The 19,753-nt window shown below is 56.7% G+C and overlaps 2 protein-coding genes across 12 annotated transcripts in view; one reads left to right on the top strand and one right to left on the bottom strand.

Moving 5' to 3' along the window:
• The window catches only part of LOC142484028 (F-box/LRR-repeat protein 6-like), a 51,319-nt gene extending 39,523 nt beyond the window's left edge, over window positions 1-11,796 (bottom strand). The window contains exons 1-3 of one of the 4 annotated variants that reach the window (XM_075583993.1): window positions 11,609-11,796; window positions 5,825-6,153; window positions 2,962-3,120 (exon numbers count right to left, since the gene is read on the bottom strand). In XM_075583993.1, the coding sequence (XP_075440108.1) occupies window positions 2,962-3,120; window positions 5,825-6,150 (485 nt within the window). In that variant the 5' untranslated portion in view covers window positions 6,151-6,153; window positions 11,609-11,796. The remainder of the gene's footprint in view (window positions 1-2,961; window positions 3,121-5,824; window positions 6,154-11,608) is intronic. The other 3 variants (XM_075583992.1, XM_075583995.1, XM_075583994.1) reach the window with 3 other exon arrangements.
• A 114-nt stretch (window positions 11,797-11,910) lies between these two features.
• The window catches only part of LOC142484029 (solute carrier family 52, riboflavin transporter, member 2-like), a 42,990-nt gene continuing 35,147 nt past the window's right edge, over window positions 11,911-19,753 (top strand). For 3 of the 8 annotated variants that reach the window (XM_075584002.1, XM_075583996.1, XM_075583999.1), the window contains exons 1-2: window positions 11,911-12,050; window positions 13,150-13,207. The gene's annotated coding sequence lies outside the window, so the exon portion shown is untranslated. The other 5 variants (XM_075584004.1, XM_075584000.1, XM_075583997.1 and 2 more) reach the window with 4 other exon arrangements.

Below are 19,753 nucleotides of genomic sequence, written 5' to 3'. Positions count from 1 at the left end.
GGATAAACAGCCTGAGATGCAGATGAGAGAGACAGCTTGAGATGCACAGGAGAGAGACAGCTTGAGATGCACAGGAGAGAGACAGCTTGAGACACAGGAGAGAGACAGCATGAGACACACAGGAAAGACAGACAGCCTGAGACGCACAGGAGAGAGAGACAGCCTGAGACGCACAGGAGAGAGAGACAGCCTGAGACTCACAGGAGAGACAGCCTGAGATGCACAGGAGAGAGAGACAGCCTGAGACGCACAGGAGAGACAGCCTGAGATGCACAGGAGAGAGAGATAGCCTGAGACGCACAGGAGAGAGACAGCCTGAGACCCACAGGAGAGAGAGACAGTCTGAGACGCACAAGAGAGAGAGACAGCCTGAGACGCACAGGAGAGAGAGACAGCCTGAGACGCACAGGAGAGATAGCCTGAGAGGCAGAGGAGAGAGACAGCCTGAGACACAGAGGAGAGAGACAGTCTGAGACACAGAGGAGAGAGACAGCCTGAGACACAGAGGAGAGAGACAGCCTGAAACACAGAGGAGAGAGAAAGCCTGAGACACAGAGGAGGGAGACAGCCTAAGACACACAGGAGAGAGACAGCCTGAGGCACACAGGAGAGAGACAGCCTGAGGCACAGGGGAGAGAGAAAGCCTGAGACACAGAGGAGAGAGACAGCCTGAGACACACAGGAAAGAGACAGCCTGAGGCACAGAGGAGAGAGACAGCCTGAGGCACAGAGGAGAGAGCCTGAGACACAGAGGAGAGAGAGAGCCTGAGACACAGAGGAGAGAAACAGCCTGAGACACAGAGGAGAGAGACAGCCTGAGACACACAGGAGAGAGACAGCCTGAGGCACAGAGGAGAGAGAGAGCCTGAGACACAGAGGAGAGAGAGAGCCTGAGACACAGAGGAGAGAGAGAGCCTGAGACACAGAGGAGAGAGACAGCCTGAGACACACAGGAGAGAGACCGCCTGAGACACACAGGAGAGAGACAGCCTGAGACACAGGGGAGAGAGAAAGCCTGAGACACAGAGGAGAGAGACAGCCTGAGACACACAGGAAAGAGACAGCCTGAGGCACAGAGGAGAGAGACAGCCTGAGGCACAGAGGAGAGAGCCTGAGACACAGAGGAGAGAGAGAGCCTGAGACACAGAGGAGAGAAACAGCCTGAGACACAGAGGAGAGAGACAGCCTGAGACACACAGGAGAGAGACAGCCTGAGGCACAGAGGAGAGAGAGAGCCTGAGACACACAGGAGAGAGACAGCCTGAGACACAGAGGAGAGAGAGAGCCTGAGACACAGAGGAGAGAGACAGCCTGAGACACACAGGAGAGAGACCGCCTGAGACACACAGGAGAGAGACAGCCTGAGACACACAGGAGAGAGAAAGCCTGAGACACAGAGGAGAGAGACAGCCTGAGACACACAGGAAAGAGACAGCCTGAGGCACAGAGGAGAGAGACAGCCTGAGGCACAGAGGAGAGAGCCTGAGACACAGAGGAGAGAGAGAGCCTGAGACACAGAGGAGAGAAACAGCCTGAGACACAGAGGAGAGAGACAGCCTGAGACACACAGGAGAGAGACAGCCTGAGGCACAGAGGAGAGAGAGAGCCTGAGACACACAGGAGAGAGACAGCCTGAGACACAGAGGAGAGAGAGAGCCTGAGACACAGAGGAGAGAGACAGCCTGAGACACACAGGAGAGAGACCGCCTGAGACACACAGGAGAGAGACAGCCTGAGACACACAGGAGAGAGACAGCCTGAGACACACAGGAGAGACAAACTGAGACACACAGGAGAGAGACAGCCTGAGACACAGAGGAGAGACAGCCTGAGACACACAGGAGAGAGACAGCATGAGACACACAGGAGAGACAGCCTGAGACACACAGGAGAGAGACAGCCTGAGACACAGAGGAGAGAGACAGCCTGAGACACAGAGGAGAGAGACAGCCTGAGACACAGAGGAGAGAGACAGCCTGAGACACAGAGGAGAGAGACAGCCTGAGACGCACAGGAGAGACAGCCTGAGACACACAGGAGAGAGAGACAGCCTGAGACGCAGAGAAGAGAGACAGCCTGAGACACACAGGAGAGAGACAGCCTGAGACACACAGGAGAGAGACAGCCTGAGACACACAGGAGAGAGGCAGCATGAGACACACAGGAGAGAGGCAGCATGAGACACACAGGAGAGAGACAGCCTGAGACACACAGGAGAGAGACAGCCTGAGACACACAGGAGAGAGACAGCCTGAGACACAGAGGAGAGAGACAGCCTGAGACACAGAGGAGAGAGACAGCCTGAGACACAGAGGAGAGACAGCCTGAGACACACAGGAGAGAGACAGCCTGAGACACAGAGGAGAGAGACAGCCTGAGACACAGAGGAGAGAGACAGCCTGAGACACAGAGGAGAGAGACAGCCTGAGACACACAGGAGAGAGACAGCCTGAGACACAGAGGAGACAGCCTGAGACACAGAGGAGAGAGACAGCCTGAGACACACAGGAGAGAGACAGCATGAGACACACAGGAGAGACAGCCTGAGACACACAGGAGAGAGACAGCCTGAGACACAGAGAGAGACAGCCTGAGACACAGAGAGAGACAGCCTGAGACACAGAGGAGAGAGACAGCCTGAGACGCACAGGAGGGACAGCCTGAGACACACAGGAGAGAGACAGCCTGAGACACACAGGAGAGACAGCCTGAGACACACAGGAGAGAGACAGCCTGAGACACACAGGAGAGAGACAGCCTGAGACACACAGGAGAGAGACAGCCTGAGACACAGAGGAGAGACAGCCTGAGACACACAGGAGAGAGACAGCCTGAGACACACAGGAGAGAGACAGCCTGAGACGCACAGGAGAGACAGCCTGAGACACACAGGAGAGAGAGACGGCCTGAGACGCAGAGAAGAGACAGCCTGAGAGGGGCCGGGGCAGGGGTCAGACTGACCGGTCCTGTATCAGCCTCTCCACGGTCTGTCGGACCTTGGCCTGGGTACTGGGCGGGTTTTTCTTCCCGGGCGGCACCCAGCAGAACCCCAAGGAGACACTGTGCCACAGGCAGGGGCTGGAGGCAGCGTGGCACCACCACCGGCACACCCGGGACAGCCTGGCACAGGGACACACAGGAGACATGTTACACTGCCAGACCACGGGACACAGGGACACGTTACACTGCCAGACCACGTGACACAGGGACACGTTACACTGCCAGACCACGTGACACAGGGACACGTTACACTGCCAGACCACGTGCCACAGGGACATGTTACACTGCCAGACCACGTGACACAGGGACATGTTACACTGCCAGACCACGTGACACAGGGACACGTTACACTGCCAGACCACGTGACACAGGGACATGTTACACTGCCAGACCACGTGACACAGGGACATGTTACACTGCCAGACCACGTGACACAGGGACATGGTACACTGCCAGACCACGTGACACAGGGACATGTTACACTGCCAGACCACGTGACACAGGGACATGTTACACTGCCAGACCACGTGACACAGGGACATGTTACACTGCCAGACCACGGGACACACAGACATGTTACACTGCCAGACCACGTGACACAGGGACATGTTACACTGCCAGACCACGTGACACAGGGACATGTTACACTGCCAGACCACGTGACACAGGGACACGTTACACTGCCAGACCACGTGACACAGGGACACGTTACACTGCCAGACCACGTGACACAGGGACATGTTACACTGCCAGACCATGTGACACAGGGACACGTTACACTGCCAGACCACGTGACACAGACACATGTTACACTGCCAGACCACGTGACACAGACACATGTTACACTGCCAGACCACGTGACACAGACACATGTTACACTGCCAGACCACGTGACACAGACACATGTTACACTGCCAGACCACGTGACACAGGAGACATGTTACACTGCCAGACCACGTGACACAGGAGACATGTTACACTGCCAGACCACGTGACACAGGAGACATGTTACGCTGCCAGACCACGTGACACAGGGACACGTTACACTGCCAGACCACCTGACACAGGGACATGTTACACTGCCAGACCACGTGACACAGGGACATGTTACACTGCCAGACCACGTGACACAGGGACATGTTACACTGCCAGACCACGTGACACAGACACATGTTACGCTGCCAGACCACGTGACACAGGGACACGTTACACTGCCAGACCACCTGACACAGGGACATGTTACACTGCCAGACCACGTGACACAGGGACATGTTACACTGCCAGACCACGTGACACAGGGACATGTTACACTGCCAGACCACGTGACACAGACACATGTTACACTGCCAGACCACGTGACACACAGACATGTTACACTGCCAGACCACGTGACACAGGGACATGTTACACTGTCAGACCACATGACACAGACACATGTTACACTGCCAGACCACGTGCCACAGGGACATGTTACACTGCCAGACCACGTGACACAGGGACATGTTACACTGCCAGACCACGTGACACACAGACATGTTACACTGCCAGACCACGTGACACAGACACATGTTACACTGCCAGACCACGTGACACAGGGACATGTTACACTGCCAGACCACGTGACACACATACATGTTACACTGCCAGACCACGTGACACAGACACATGTTACACTGCCAGACCACGTGACACAGGGACATGTTACACTGCCAGACCACGTGACACAGACACATGTTACACTGCCAGACCACGGGACACAGGGACATGTTACACTGCCAGACCACGTGACACAGGGACATGTTACACTGCCAGACCACGTGACACAGGGACATGTTACACTGCCAGACCACGTGACACAGGGACATGTTACACTGCCAGACCACGTGACACAGGGACATGTTACACTGCCAGACCACGTGACACAGACACATGTTACACTGCCAGACCACGTGACACAGGGACATGTTACACTGTCAGACCACATGACACAGACACATGTTACACTGCCAGACCACGTGCCACAGGGACATGTTACACTGCCAGACCACGTGACACAGGGACATGTTACACTGCCAGACCACGTGACATACAGACATGTTACACTGCCAGACCACGTGACATAGGGACATGTTACGCTGCCAGACCACGTGACACACAGACATGTTACACTGCCAGACCACGGGACACACAGACATGTTACGCTGCGAGACCACGTGACACAGGGACATGTTACGCTGCCAGACCACGTGACACACAGACATGTTACACTGCCAGACCACGTGACACAGGGACATGTTACGCTGCCAGACCACGTGACACACAGACATGTTACACTGCCAGACCACGGGACACACAGACATGTTACGCTGCCAGACCACGGGACACACAGACATGTTACGCTGCCAGACCACGTGACACAGGGACATGTTACACTGCCAGACCACGGGACACACAGACATGTTACACTGCCAGACCACGGGACACACAGACATGTTACACTGCCAGACCACGGGACACACAGACATGTTACACTGCCAGACCACGGGACACACAGACATGTTACACTGCCAGACCACGTGACACACAGACATGTTACACTGCCAGACCACGGGACACACAGACATGTTACACTGCCAGACTACGGGACACACAGACATGTTACACTGCCAGACCACGGGGGACACAGACATGTTACACTGTCAGACCACGGGACACACAGACATGTTACACTGCCAGACCACGGAACACACAGACATGTTACACTGTCAGACCACGGGACACACAGACATGTTACACTGCTAGGCCACGGGACACAGGCCCTCACCTGCACAGAGTGGGCACTGCCCCCTCTGTACCCACCACCAGCTGGAACACCCTGTGTAGGATCTCAAGGGGCAGCAGACTCCCCCAGCCGGGGTCAGAGGTCAGCGCCGCCGGGATGTCAGCTTGGGGGGTCTCTCCCAGTCTCTGCAGCCTCTTGCTGGGGGTCCCGTATGAATCTTCGTGCCCCCCTTCGTTGGAGATGAGGAACAGCATGTCCCTGTCCGTGTGCTGGATGTAGTACGAGGGTTTAGGCTGCTGCCGTGGCCTCCTGGGGCCCCCACGTGCCCTCCTGCCACTGCGACGGGCTCTGTTAACCGTTGATGCCATGAGCTGGGGAGCAAGGAGAGAGAGAGGCCTGGCTGTGACGGGGAAGGGGCACAGCGGCCACTAATAAAGGGATTGGGCCAGTTTGGAAAGGCTGTGTAGGAACACGGCTCATCAAAAAGGTCTCAGAACGCAAATACACGCCGAAATGGCGGTGTCGGCAGACCCCCCACCCATGCCCCCCACCCAAGTGGGCAGCGGAACAGAATATGGTTATAGACAGAGAGGACTGGGAAAGTATATGGGAATCAGCCTCAGGAACTTCCATCTGTAGCACAACTAAGGAAAACATTTATAAAACACTGTTCCACTGGTATCTCACCCCAGTCAGATTAAGACAAATCTACCCTCTGGCCTCCGACCTCCGACCTATGCTGGAGAGGCTGCGGGCAAAAGGGGGACATGGCCCACATCTGGTGGTCATGCCCAGAGATACAGAAATATTGGCTAACCGTACAAAGTATAATAAAAGAGGTCACAGACCTCACGATACCCATTGATCCGCTGACCCACTTACTGGCCAGGCCAATGGAGAACATTGACCGCCCGATGAGAAAATGAATCTCCTTCATTCTTACAGCGGCGAGATGTGCGGTGGCCGCCTCGTGGAAGAAGGTATCACCCCGCCCCCCCCAACAAACAGTAAAGAAAAGGATCCGCGAGGTAATGGAAAAGCTCTCAGCTTTTCTGAAAAGAACCACAAAGTTTGGGAACCATGGCTGACCCAACCAATAGGGTAGAAACCCCCATACATAAAAAGGGGATGACCTAAGAATCAGCGAGAAAAGATGCGGGACAGGTTACTGGTGGACAGATAAGGAGCACCTTTCAGCAGTCCCACAAGCACCCTTCATAATATCCCCCAGCACCCTTCATAATATCCCCCAGCACCCTTCATAATATCCCCCAGCACCCTTCATAATCCCCCCCAGCACCCTTCATACTCTCCCCCAGCACCCTTCATACTCTCCCCCAGCACCCTTCATACTCTCCCCCAGCACCCTTCATAATATCCCCCAGCACCCTTCATAATCCCCCCCAGCACCCTTCATACTCTCCCCCAGCACCCTTCATACTCTCCCCCAGCACCCTTCATACTCTCCCCCAGCACCCTTCATACTCTCCCCCAGCACCCTTCATAATATCCCCCAGCACCCTTCATAATCCCCCCCAGCACCCTTCATACTCTCCCCCAGCACCCTTCATACTCTCCCCCAGCACCCTTCATACTCTCCCCCAGCCCCCTTCATACTCTCCCCCAGCACCCTTCATACTCTCCCCCAGCACCCTTCATACTCCCCCCTAGCACCCTTCATAATCCCCCCCCCAGCACCCTTCATAATCCCCCCCAGCACCCTTCATACTCTCCCCCAGCATCCTTCATACTCTCCCCCAGCACCCTTCATACTCTCCCCCAGCACCCTTCATACTCCCCCCCAGCACCCTTCATACTCTCCCCCAGCACCCTTCATACTCCCCCCCAGCACCCTTCATACTCCCCCCCAGCACCCTTCATACTCTCCCCCAGCACCCTTCATACTCTCCCCCAGCACCCTTCATACTCTCCCCCAGCACCCTTCATACTCTCCCCCAGCACCCTTCATACTCTCCCCCAGCACCCTTCATACTCCCCCCAGCACCCTTCATACTCCCCCCCAGCACCCTTCATACTCTCCCCCAGCACCCTTCATACTCTCCCCCAGCACCCTTCATACTCTCCCCCAGCACCCTTCATACTCTCCCCCAGCACCCTTCATACTCCCCCCCAGCACCCTTCATACTCTCCCCCAGCACCCTTCATAATATCCCCCAGCACCCTTCATACTCCCCCCCAGCACCCTTCATACTCTCCCCCAGCACCCTTCATACTCTCCCCCAGCACCCTTCATACTCTCCCCCAGCACCCTTCATACTCTCCCCCAGCACCCTTCATACTCTCCCCCAGCACCCTTCATACTCCCCCCCATAATATCCCCCAGCCCCTCCATAATATCCCCCAGCCCCCTGATAATATCCCCCTGCCCCCCCCATAATATCCCCCAGCCCCCCACCATAATATCACCCAGCCCCCCACCATAATATCACCCAGCCCCCCCCCACACCTGATCGAGGTGGTGGCAGCGGAAGCGGGCCTCAGCCAGGAGGTTTTAGCCGCGCTGTCATGATAGAGAGGATTTGGGCCGGGATTAAAGGGGTTACACCCCATTTGGCCACCCTCTACTCTCACCTGGGAAGCAAGGGGTTAACTGGACTGAGGTCCAGTAATGTGTTTTGCTTTGCTTCAGTATCCAAATGTTTATTCCCGTGTAACTGTAATGTGTTATCCTGGTGTTTGCACTCACACATACACTAGGGTTGATGCGGGAGAGAAGGGGTTAATGTTAAAATGGTGATTATAGCCTTTGTGTAATTTTCCCGCCTTTTCAGGCTCCATTTTGCAGCCGTCCATAGGTCGCCATTGAGCCTCCATGCGTTCTAATGGCAGAAGTAGCGGTTTTGGACCTGTTTTCCAGCGACGACCAGCAGGTGGCGTTCGAGAGGAGGAGCGGCGGTTTCCCATTGTAAGTCAATGGGCTCATTGACTTCAATGGAGATTCCTCAACATCGGCCTCGAGGAACAGGTTGGCAGCCATCCAAACCGCAGCCCGCAAAAGCGGATACAATGTCTTTTAAAAGAGTTTAATCACTACGGTCAAGTTCAACGACAATTGGCGTGGGAATCTTGGGTTCTAGGGCCCCTGGGAATAAAGTTATTTTTGTCCCTAACCCCTAGGAACCCCCACACACGATCCACATCGGGTCCGGGAATGAGGGACCCCCGTAAAGGGTCGAGCGGAGAAGGAGGGTCGCACCATTGAATCTAATGGCGGCGGGCGCCATGCATTGTCAATGGCGGCGCCGGCCATTGATTCCAATGGGGAAAAGCCGCATGGCGAAAAAACGACTAAGTGTAAATTGTTGAAATGTGTAAGTCCATATCTCCGGTTCTGGAATGACCAGAGGGATGGGATTTGGGTGGCATATAGCCAAGGTTCCGGCTTTAATGCATGCCCCTTCCCAGCCCCCTCAGACGGAGTGTGGACGAAGGTAAAGATTTGTGGATTTTCTCATAGACTTCAATGGCGGCGGTTCCTCCATTGAAAGTCTATGGCGGGAAACTCCATTGACTACAACGGCGGAGTTGCTCCATTGAAACCCATGGCGGCGGAGCCCGTTGTTTTCAATGGAGATTTAGTGAAACGCTGAGATATCTTTTTAGCGGAGATTTTTATAATACAATATGAAACAGTTTATGTGATATTTGTATAACTCCGGTTCCGAAGGTCGTAGCGGGCTGAAATTTGGACCCTATAGTGTACCACTTCCGGCATTAAGGTCTGGAAAGTTTGGACCCGCTGGACCTACCAGAACCGGGTATTTTAATATGTGTAGGTATTAAAATGTATATGGAGTTTTGGATCTGCTCTGAAAAATGCAGACTCCATCTGCTATGTTAAATAAGGCAGGAAGAGCATTCTGCCAGAATTAGCATAGCCCGGTGTTCAAAAGCCTAACTGTCCTGATTGTTTATGCTAAGGGCAAGAACAAAGCGGCTGAGTGTTTTTTAAGTGTCGGTCTTCACCCTTACAGGGAAGCCAAAATCTCCTTCAAAGAGATTTTTGCTAGACAGCTCGGCGCCTTGAGTGTAAGAGAAGGGTTGAAATGGTATATAAGTCAGTCACCCCTTACTCAAATGTCTTCACGTGTCTTCATGATCTGCATGTATTGCTGTGATGTCTTCATCTGAAACTGAATTATGGAAGAAATGGCCCATCCTGTATCCTGATGGCTTTTCTTGTCCTAACCTTTAAGTAAGTGCCCATATTTTGTCTGTTATTTGTATATCTCGTGTGTTCACCTTTTTCAAGGAATAAATTATACTTTATCATATCTAAGTCTCGTTCGGTTCAACCCAGTTATATTCTTGGTGGTGTATTATTCATAGCTTGTCACAAAGCTACCGTCACACGCGCAGCTACCAGAACCAGGGCAAGGTGAAGCGCGCACTAGCAGCCGACCGGGTCACACTACTAGAGCGGGCTTGGAGGGGGGGGGGGAGGGGGAGGTTTGGGGGGGGGGGGTTAGTGCGTCCGAGCGTCAACTGCAGGTGCTGGAGCTGGCTCGGCGGGGGAGGAGGGTCAGAGGAGAGAGAGCGCGTCAGTGAGTCACCCTACAAAGGAAGGGAGGTGGAGTGGGACATCGTGGGCCGCACAGGGAGTCCCAGCGGGCCGCATGTTTTGCACGCCTGGGTTAAAGGGTCAGTCCCACGTACGGGCAAAGTGACCTAATGAACGGGACGAGTGTAATGGGTTAAAGGGTCAGTCCCACGTAGGGGCAAAGTGACCTAATGACAGGGACGTGTTTAATGGGTTAAAGAGTCAGTCCCACGTAGGGGCAAAGTGACCTAATGACAGGGACATGTTTAATGGGTTAAAGGGTCAGTCCCACGTAGGGGCAAAGTGACCTAATGACAGGGACGTGTTTAACGGGTTAAAGGGTCAGTCCCACGTAGGGGCAAAGTGACCTAATGACAGGGACGTGTTTAATGGGTTAAAGGGACAGTCCCACGTAGAGGCAAAGTGACCTAATGACAGGGACGTGTTTAATGGGTTAAAGGGTCAGTCCCACGTAGGGACAAAGTGAGCTAATGACAGGGACGTGTTTAATGGGTTAAAGGGAGGCGTGTACTGATGGTTCAACACCGTGTCAAGTGTGTATGACACTGCGAGTGCATGTCACGCGTGTATAACAATAAGGCCGCGTCCATCCTTTGTGCTTGCGGACGGAGGCGCGCTTCCGCTCGGCACTGAGCCCATACCGCCGCAATGAGAGCGGCTTTAGTAGGGGCTCGCGCACGCGTCAGCAAGCGTGCAGAAGCGCAGGACTTAGGCCTGGGACATCGACATTTTGTCCGTGCTGAGGCTCGCTTTCCCAGGCCTTAAACAGAGCGCCGTCAAAGGGCGTGTCTGGGGGCGGGCCAGTGACGTCACGGAGCTGGTTCACCCTCATTGGGCGAACCGCTCATGTGACCGGCCCTGCGCTCCAGCGAGCACCAAATCTGAAAACTTGATGAGACACGCGCTTCCCCAAGCCTGCGGACGCGTGCGCGAGCCCCGGCTAAAGCCGCTCTCATTGCGGCTGCAGGGGCTCAGTGCCGCGTGTGAGCGCGCCTCTGCACGCGCCTGAGCGCGGCTCACACTATGTCCCAGGCCTTAGGAACATTTTACATTTTCCCGCCCCCCCCCCACCCGAGACGCCCCCCCGACACGCCCCCGGACGTTCCCAAGGCCAGGGAAAGCACCCGCTTTCCCTCAGCCTCCGCGCGCCTCAGCAAGCAAGAAGGCACCCTGGTCGCAGCCTAAGCAACATTAAAGATGGCGGACAGGGTGCCACATGGCTGAGTGCTTATCTGCGCTGTTACCTCGTGGCTGCCGCTGCAGTACTAACCTCCGCTACTTCCGGGATGCAGGGCTCCCGCTCTCAGCCCGGGAAACGGGGCGGGGCTTCTCATGGAAAACGGCAGCTGATTGGCTCATACGGGGAGTGCTAACTGAATTCCAGGTTTCTGATTGGTCAGCTGGGGGAGGATCGGAAGGGAAGCGGCAGCCATCTTTGTACTCCTCAGTGATTGCGTCTCACGCCATATTGGTACTCGCATACCGGTACTATTGCACAGGCTTAGGAGTCCCCACGTCCGCCATCTTGGTACTCCCACACCAGCACCGCGTGCATTCCCTAGGCTAACCCCGGGAGCTCCGCCCCTGCGTTCTGATTGGCTGCAGCTATTAACCAATGCGAAGGGAGAAAGAGACCTGATGCCGGAACTTGGAGCCTGAGAAGTGGCCCCGCCCCCAGTCCTAGAGGTGATTGCCCCCCCCCCCCCCCAAGTGTCCAGTCCTAGAGGTGATTGCCCGCCCCCGCAGTATCCAGCAATAGAGGTGACTGTGCCCCCCCCCAATGTCCAGCCCTAGAGGTGACTGCCCCCCCCAGTGTCCAGCCCTAGAGGTGACTGCCCCGCCTCCAGTGTCCAGTCCTAGAGGTTATTGTGCCCCCCCCAGTGTCCAGCCCTAGAGGTGACTGCCCAGCCCTAGAGGTGACTGCCCACCCAGTGTCCAGCCCTAGAGGTGACTGTGCCCCCTCCCCCCCAGTGTCCAGCCCTAGAGGTGACTGCCCACCCAGTGTCCAGCCCTAGAGGTGACTGTGCCCCCCCCCAGTGTCCAGCCCTAGAGGTGACTGTGCCCCCCCCCGTGTCCAGCCCTAGAGGTGACTTAACCCCCACCCCTCATCATGTGTCTAGCCTTAGTGACCCTGTCCCCCATTCGCCCCTGTGTCCAGCCCTAGAGGTGACAGTGCCCCCCCCCCAGTGTCCAGCCCTAGAGGTGACTGTGCCCCACCCCCCCAGTGTCCAGCCCTAGAGGTGACTTAACCCCCACCCCTCATCATGTGTCTAGCCTTAGAGTTGACCCTGTCCCCCATTCGCCCCTGTGTCCAGCCCTAGAGGTGACTGTGCCCCTCCCCCAGTGTCCAGCCCTAGAGGTGACTGTGCCCCCCCCCCCCAGTGTCCAGCCCTAGAGGTGACTTAACCCCCACCCCTCATCATGTGTCTAGCCTTAGAGGTGACCCTGTCCCCCATTCGCCCCTGTGTCCAGCCCTAGAGGTGACTGTGCCCCTCACCCAGTGTCCAGCCCTAGAGGTGACTGTGCCCCCCCCCAAGTGTCCAGCCCTAGAGGTGACTTAACCCCCACCCCTCATCATGTGTCTAGCCTTAGAGGTGACCCTGTCCCCCATTCGCCCCTGTGTCCAGCCCTAGAGGTGACTGCCCCTCTGTGTTCAGTGCTTCCCATCCCTGCACAGTCTCTGCCCCGGCACCTCTGGGGTTAATGTGCGTGCCCTTATCTGCGTGATTAGTTTATAGCTCCGCTCTGCGTGAACTTTGTGTCACTTCTGTGTCACCTCTCACAGGGCACCCAAAGGTGACCAAGATGCCGGACATGGACAGCTCTGCCGGATTTGTGTAAAGGTATGACTCCGTGTCACGTGTCCCTTCTGTGTCACCCTGCGGTGTGAGGGACAGACTCCGTGTCACGTGTCCTTTCTGTGTCACCATGCGGTGTGAGGGACAGACTCCGTGTCACGTGTCCTTACTGTTTCACCCTGCGGTGTGAGGGACTGACTACATGTCACGTGTCCCTTCTGTGTCACCCTGCGGTGTGAGGGACTGACTGTTTCACGTTTCCCTTCTGTGTCACCCTGCGGTGTGAGGGACAGACTCCGTGTCACGTGTCCCTTCTGTGTCACCCTGCGGTGTGAGGGACAGACTCTGTGTCACCCTGCGGTGTGAGGGACAGTCTCCGTGTCACGTGTCCCTACTGTTTCACCCTGCGGTGTGAGGGACTGACTCCGTGTCACGTGTCCCTTCTGTGTCACCCTGCGGTGTGAGGGACAGACTTTGTATCACGTGTCACTTATGTGTCACCCTGCGGTGTGAGGGACAGACTCTGTATCACGTGTCCCTTCTGTGTCACCCTGCGGTGTGAGGGACTGACTCCGTGTCACGTGTCCCTTCTGTGTCACCCTACGGTGTGAGGGACAGACTCTGTATCACGTGTCCCTTCTGTGTCACCCTGCGGTGTGAGGCACAGACTCTGTATCACGTGTCACCCTGCGGTGTGAGGCACAGACTCTGTGTCACCCTGTGGTGTGAGGGACAGACTCCGTGTCACGTGTCCCTTCTGTGTCACCCTGCGGTGTGAGATACAGACTCTGTGTCACCCTGCGGTGTGAGGGACAGACTCCGTGTCACGTGTCCCTTCTGTGTCACACTGCGGTGTGAGGGACAGACTCCGTGTCACGTGTCCCTTCTGTGTCACCCTGCGATGTGAGGGACAGACTCTGTGTCACCCTACAGTGTGAGGGACAGACTCCGTGTCACGTGTCCCTTCTGTGCCACCCTGCGGTGTGAGGGACTGACTCCGTGTCACGTGTCCCTTCTGTGCCACCCTGCGGTGTGAGGGACAGACTCTGTAGCACGTGTCCCTTCTGTGTCACCCTGCGGTGTGAGGGACTGACTCCGTGTCACGTGTCCCTACTGTGTCACCCTGCCGTGTGAGGGACTGACTCTGTGTCACGTGTCCCTTCTGTGTCACCCTGCGGTGTGAGGGACAGACTCTGTAGCACGTGTCCCTTCTGTGTCACCCTGCGGTGTGAGGGACAGACTCTGTGTCACCCTGCGGTGTGAGGGACAGACTCCGTGTCACGTGTCCCTTCTGTGTCACCCTGCGGTGTGAGGGACAGACTCTGTATCACGTGTCCCTTCTGTGTCACCCTGCGGTGTGAGGGACAGACTCCGTGTCACGTGTCCCTTCTGTGTCACCCTACGGTGTGAGGGACAGACTCTGTATCACGTGTCCCTTCTGTGTCACCCTGCGGTGTGAGGGACTGACTCCGTGTCACGTGTCCCTTCTGTGTCACCCTACGGTGTGAGGGACAGACTCTGTATCACGTGTCCCTTCTGTGTCACCCTGCGGTGTGAGATACAGACTCTGTGTCACCCTGCGGTGTGAGGGACAGACTCCGTGTCACGTGTCCCTTCTGTGTCACACTGCGGTGTGAGGGACAGACTCCGTGTCACGTGTCCCTTCTGTGTCACCCTGCGGTGTGAGGGACAGACTCCGTGTCACGTGTCCCTACTGTGTAACCCTGCGGTGTGAGGGACAGACTCTGTATCACGTGTCCCTTCTGTGCCACCCTGCGGTGTGAGGGACAGACTCCGTGTCACGTGTCCCTACTGTGTCACCCTGCCGTGTGAGGGACAGACTCTGTATCACATGTCCCTTCTGTGTCACCCTGCGGTGTGAGGGACTGACTCTGTGTCACGTGTCCCTTCTGTGTCACCCTGCGGTGTGAGGGACAGACTCTGTAGCACGTGTCCCTTCTGTGTCACCCTGCGGTGTGAGGGACAGACTCTGTGTCACCCTGCGGTGTGAGGGACAGACTCCGTGTCACGTGTCCCTTCTGTGTCACCCTGCGGTGTGAGGGACAGACTCTGTATCACGTGTCCCTTCTGTGTCACCCTGCGGTGTGAGGGACAGACTCTGTATCACGTGTCCCTTCTGTGTCACCCTGCGGTGTGAAGGACAGACTCTGTGTCACCCTGCGGTGTGAGGGACAGACTCCGTGTCACGTGTCCCTTCTGTGTCACCCTGCGGTGTGAGGGACAGACTCTGTGTCACCCTGCGGTGTGAGGGACAGACTCCGTGTCACGTGTCCCTTCTGTGTCACCCTGCGGTGTGAGGGACAGATTCTGTATCACGTGTCCCTTCTGTGTCACCCTGCGGTGTGAGGGACAGACTCTGTATCACATGTCCCTTCTGTGTCAACCTGCGGTGTGAGGGACTGACTCCGTGTCACGTGTCCCTTCTGTGTCACCCTGCGGTGTGAGGGACTGACTCCGTGTCACGTGTCCCTTCTGTGTCACCCTGCGGTGTGAGGGACAGACTCTGTAGCACGTGTCCCTTCTGTGTCACCCTGCGGTGTGAGGGACAGACTCTGTGTCACCCTGCGGTGTGAGGGACAGACTCCGTGTCACGTGTCCCTTCTGTGTCACCCTGCGGTGTGAGGGACAGACTCTGTATCACGTGTCCCTTCTGTGTCACCCTGCGGTGTGAGGGACTGACTCCGTGTCACGTGTCCCTTCTGTGTCACCCTACGGTGTGAGGGACAGACTCTGTATCACGTGTCCCTTCTGTGTCACCCTGCGGTGTGAGGGACAGACTCCATGTCACGTGTCCCTTCTGTGTCACCCTGCGGTGTGAGGGACTGACTCCGTGTCACGTGTCCCTTCTGTGTCACCCTGCGGTGTGAGATACAGACTCTGTGTCACCCTGCGGTGTGAGGGACAGACTCTGTGTCACCCTGCGGTGTGAGGGACAGACTCTGTGTCACCCTGCGGTGTGAGGGACAGACTCCGTGTCACGTGTCCCTTCTGTGTCACCCTGCGGTGTGAGGGACAGACTCTGTATCACGTGTCCCTTCTGTGTCACCCTGCGGTGTGAGGGACTGACTCCGTGTCACGTGTCCCTTCTGTGTCACCCTACGGTGTGAGGGACAGACTCTGTATCACGTGTCCCTTCTGTGTCACCCTGCGGTGTGAGGGACAGACTCTGTATCACGTGTCCCTTCTGTGTCACCCTGCGGTGTGAGGGACAGACTCCGTGTCACGTGTCCCTTCTGTGTCACCCTGCGGTGTGAGGGACAGATTCTGTATCACGTGTCCCTTCTGTGTCACCCTGCGGTGTGAGGGACAGACTCTGTATCACATGTCCCTTCTGTGTCAACCTGCGGTGTGAGGGACTGACTCCGTGTCACGTGTCCCTTCTGTGTCACCCTGCGGTGTGAGGGACTGACTCCGTGTCACGTGTCCCTTCTGTGTCACCCTGCGGTGTGAGGGACAGACTCTGTAGCACGTGTCCCTTCTGTGTCACCCTGCGGTGTGAGGGACAGACTCTGTGTCACCCTGCGGTGTGAGGGACAGACTCCGTGTCACGTGTCCCTTCTGTGTCACCCTGCGGTGTGAGGGACAGACTCTGTATCACGTGTCCCTTCTGTGTCACCCTGCGGTGTGAGGGACTGACTCCGTGTCACGTGTCCCTTCTGTGTCACCCTACGGTGTGAGGGACAGACTCTGTATCACGTGTCCCTTCTGTGTCACCCTGCGGTGTGAGATACAGACTCTGTGTCACCCTGCGGTGTGAGGGACAGACTCTGTGTCACCCTGCGGTGTGAGGGACAGACTCCGTGTCACGTGTCCCTTCTGTGTCACCCTGCGGTGTGAGGGACAGACTCTGTATCACGTGTCCCTTCTGTGTCACCCTGCGGTGTGAGGGACTGACTCCGTGTCACGTGTCCCTTCTGTGTCACCCTACGGTGTGAGGGACAGACTCTGTATCACGTGTCCCTTCTGTGTCACCCTGCGGTGTGAGATACAGACTCTGTGTCACCCTGCGGTGTGAGGGACAGACTCCGTGTCACGTGTCCCTTCTGTGTCACACTGCGGTGTGAGGGACAGACTCCGTGTCACGTGTCCCTTCTGTGTCACCCTGCGGTGTGAGGGACAGACTCCGTGTCACGTGTCCCTACTGTGTAACCCTGCGGTGTGAGGGACAGACTCTGTATCACGTGTCCCTTCTGTGCCACCCTGCGGTGTGAGGGACAGACTCCGTGTCACGTGTCCCTACTGTGTCACCCTGCCGTGTGAGGGACAGACTCTGTATCACATGTCCCTTCTGTGTCACCCTGCGGTGTGAGGGACTGACTCTGTGTCACGTGTCCCTTCTGTGTCACCCTGCGGTGTGAGGGACAGACTCTGTAGCACGTGTCCCTTCTGTGTCACCCTGCGGTGTGAGGGACAGACTCTGTGTCACCCTGCGGTGTGAGGGACAGACTCCGTGTCACGTGTCCCTTCTGTGTCACCCTGCGGTGTGAGGGACAGACTCTGTATCACGTGTCCCTTCTGTGTCACCCTGCGGTGTGAGGGACAGACTCTGTATCACGTGTCCCTTCTGTGTCACCCTGCGGTGTGAAGGACAGACTCTGTGTCACCCTGCGGTGTGAGGGACAGACTCCGTGTCACGTGTCCCTTCTGTGTCACCCTGCGGTGTGAGGGACAGACTCTGTGTCACCCTGCGGTGTGAGGGACAGACTCCGTGTCACGTGTCCCTTCTGTGTCACCCTGCGGTGTGAGGGACAGATTCTGTATCACGTGTCCCTTCTGTGTCACCCTGCGGTGTGAGGGACAGACTCTGTATCACATGTCCCTTCTGTGTCAACCTGCGGTGTGAGGGACTGACTCCGTGTCACGTGTCCCTTCTGTGTCACCCTGCGGTGTGAGGGACTGACTCCGTGTCACGTGTCCCTTCTGTGTCACCCTGCGGTGTGAGGGACAGACTCTGTATCACGTGTCCCTTCTGTGTCACCCTGTGGTGTGAGGGACAGACTCCGTATCACGTGTCCCTTCTGTGTCACCCTGCGGTGTGAGGGACAGACTCTGTGTCACCCTGCGGTGTGAGGGACAGACTCCGTGTCACGTGTCCCTTCTGTGTCACCCTGCGGTGTGAGGGACAGACTCTGTATCACGTGTCCCTTCTGTGTCACCCTGCGGTGTGAGGGACTGACTCCGTGTCACGTGTCCCTTCTGTGTCACCCTACGGTGTGAGGGACATACTCTGTATCACGTGTCCCTTCTGTGTCACCCTGCGGTGTGAGATACAGACTCTGTGTCACCCTGCGGTGTGAGGGACAGACTCCGTGTCACGTGTCCCTTCTGTGTCACACTGCGGTGTGAGGGACAGACTCCGTGTCACGTGTCCCTTCTGTGTCACCCTGCGGTGTGAGGGACAGACTCCGTGTCACGTGTCCCTACTGTGTAACCCTGCGGTGTGAGGGACAGACTCTGTATCACGTGTCCCTTCTGTGCCACCCTGCGGTGTGAGGGACAGACTCCGTGTCACGTGTCCCTACTGTGTCACCCTGCCGTGTGAGGGACAGACTCTGTATCACATGTCCCTTCTGTGTCACCCTGCGGTGTGAGGGACTGACTCTGTGTCACGTGTCCCTTCTGTGTCACCCTGCGGTGTGAGGGACAGACTCTGTAGCACGTGTCCCTTCTGTGTCACCCTGCGGTGTGAGGGACAGACTCTGTGTCACCCTGCGGTGTGAGGGACAGACTCTGTGTCACCCTGCGGTGTGAGGGACAGACTCCGTGTCACGTGTCCCTTCTGTGTCACCCTGCGGTGTGAGGGACAGACTCTGTATCACGTGTCCCTTCTGTGTCACCCTGCGGTGTGAGGGACAGACTCTGTATCACGTGTCCCTTCTGTGTCACCCTGCGGTGTGAAGGACAGACTCTGTGTCACCCTGCGGTGTGAGGGACAGACGCCGTGTCACGTGTCCCTTCTGTGTCACCCTGCGGTGTGAGGGACAGACTCTGTGTCACCCTGCGGTGTGAGGGACAGACTCCGTGTCACGTGTCCCTTCTGTGTCACCCTGCGGTGTGAGGGACAGATTCTGTATCACGTGTCCCTTCTGTGTCACCCTGCGGTGTGAGGGACAGACTCTGTATCACATGTCCCTTCTGTGTCAACCTGCGGTGTGAGGGACTGACTCCGTGTCACGTGTCCCTTCTGTGTCACCCTGCGGTGTGAGGGACTGACTCCGTGTCACGTGTCCCTTCTGTGTCACCCTGCGGTGTGAGGGACAGACTCTGTATCACGTGTCCCTTCTGTGTCACCCTGTGGTGTGAGGGACAGACTCCGTATCACGTGTCCCTTCTGTGTCACCCTGCGGTGTGAGGGACAGACTCCGTGTCACGTGTCCCTTCTGTGTCACCCTGTGGTGTGAGGGACAGACTCCGTGTCACGTGTCCCTTCTGTGTCACCCTGCGGTGTGAGGGACTGACTCTGTATCACGTGTCCCTACTGTGTCGCCCTGCGGTGTGAGGGACAGACTCTGTGTCACGTGCCCCTTCTGTGTCACCCTGCGGTGTGAGGGACAGACTCTGTATCACGTG

The sequence above is a fragment of the Ascaphus truei genome, unplaced genomic scaffold (genome assembly GCF_040206685.1).
Source record: "Ascaphus truei isolate aAscTru1 unplaced genomic scaffold, aAscTru1.hap1 HAP1_SCAFFOLD_431, whole genome shotgun sequence".
Taxonomy (NCBI): domain Eukaryota; kingdom Metazoa; phylum Chordata; class Amphibia; order Anura; family Ascaphidae; genus Ascaphus; species Ascaphus truei.
Note: the sequence above shows the minus strand (reverse complement) of the source record. Positions and strands in the feature narration are given on the sequence as shown.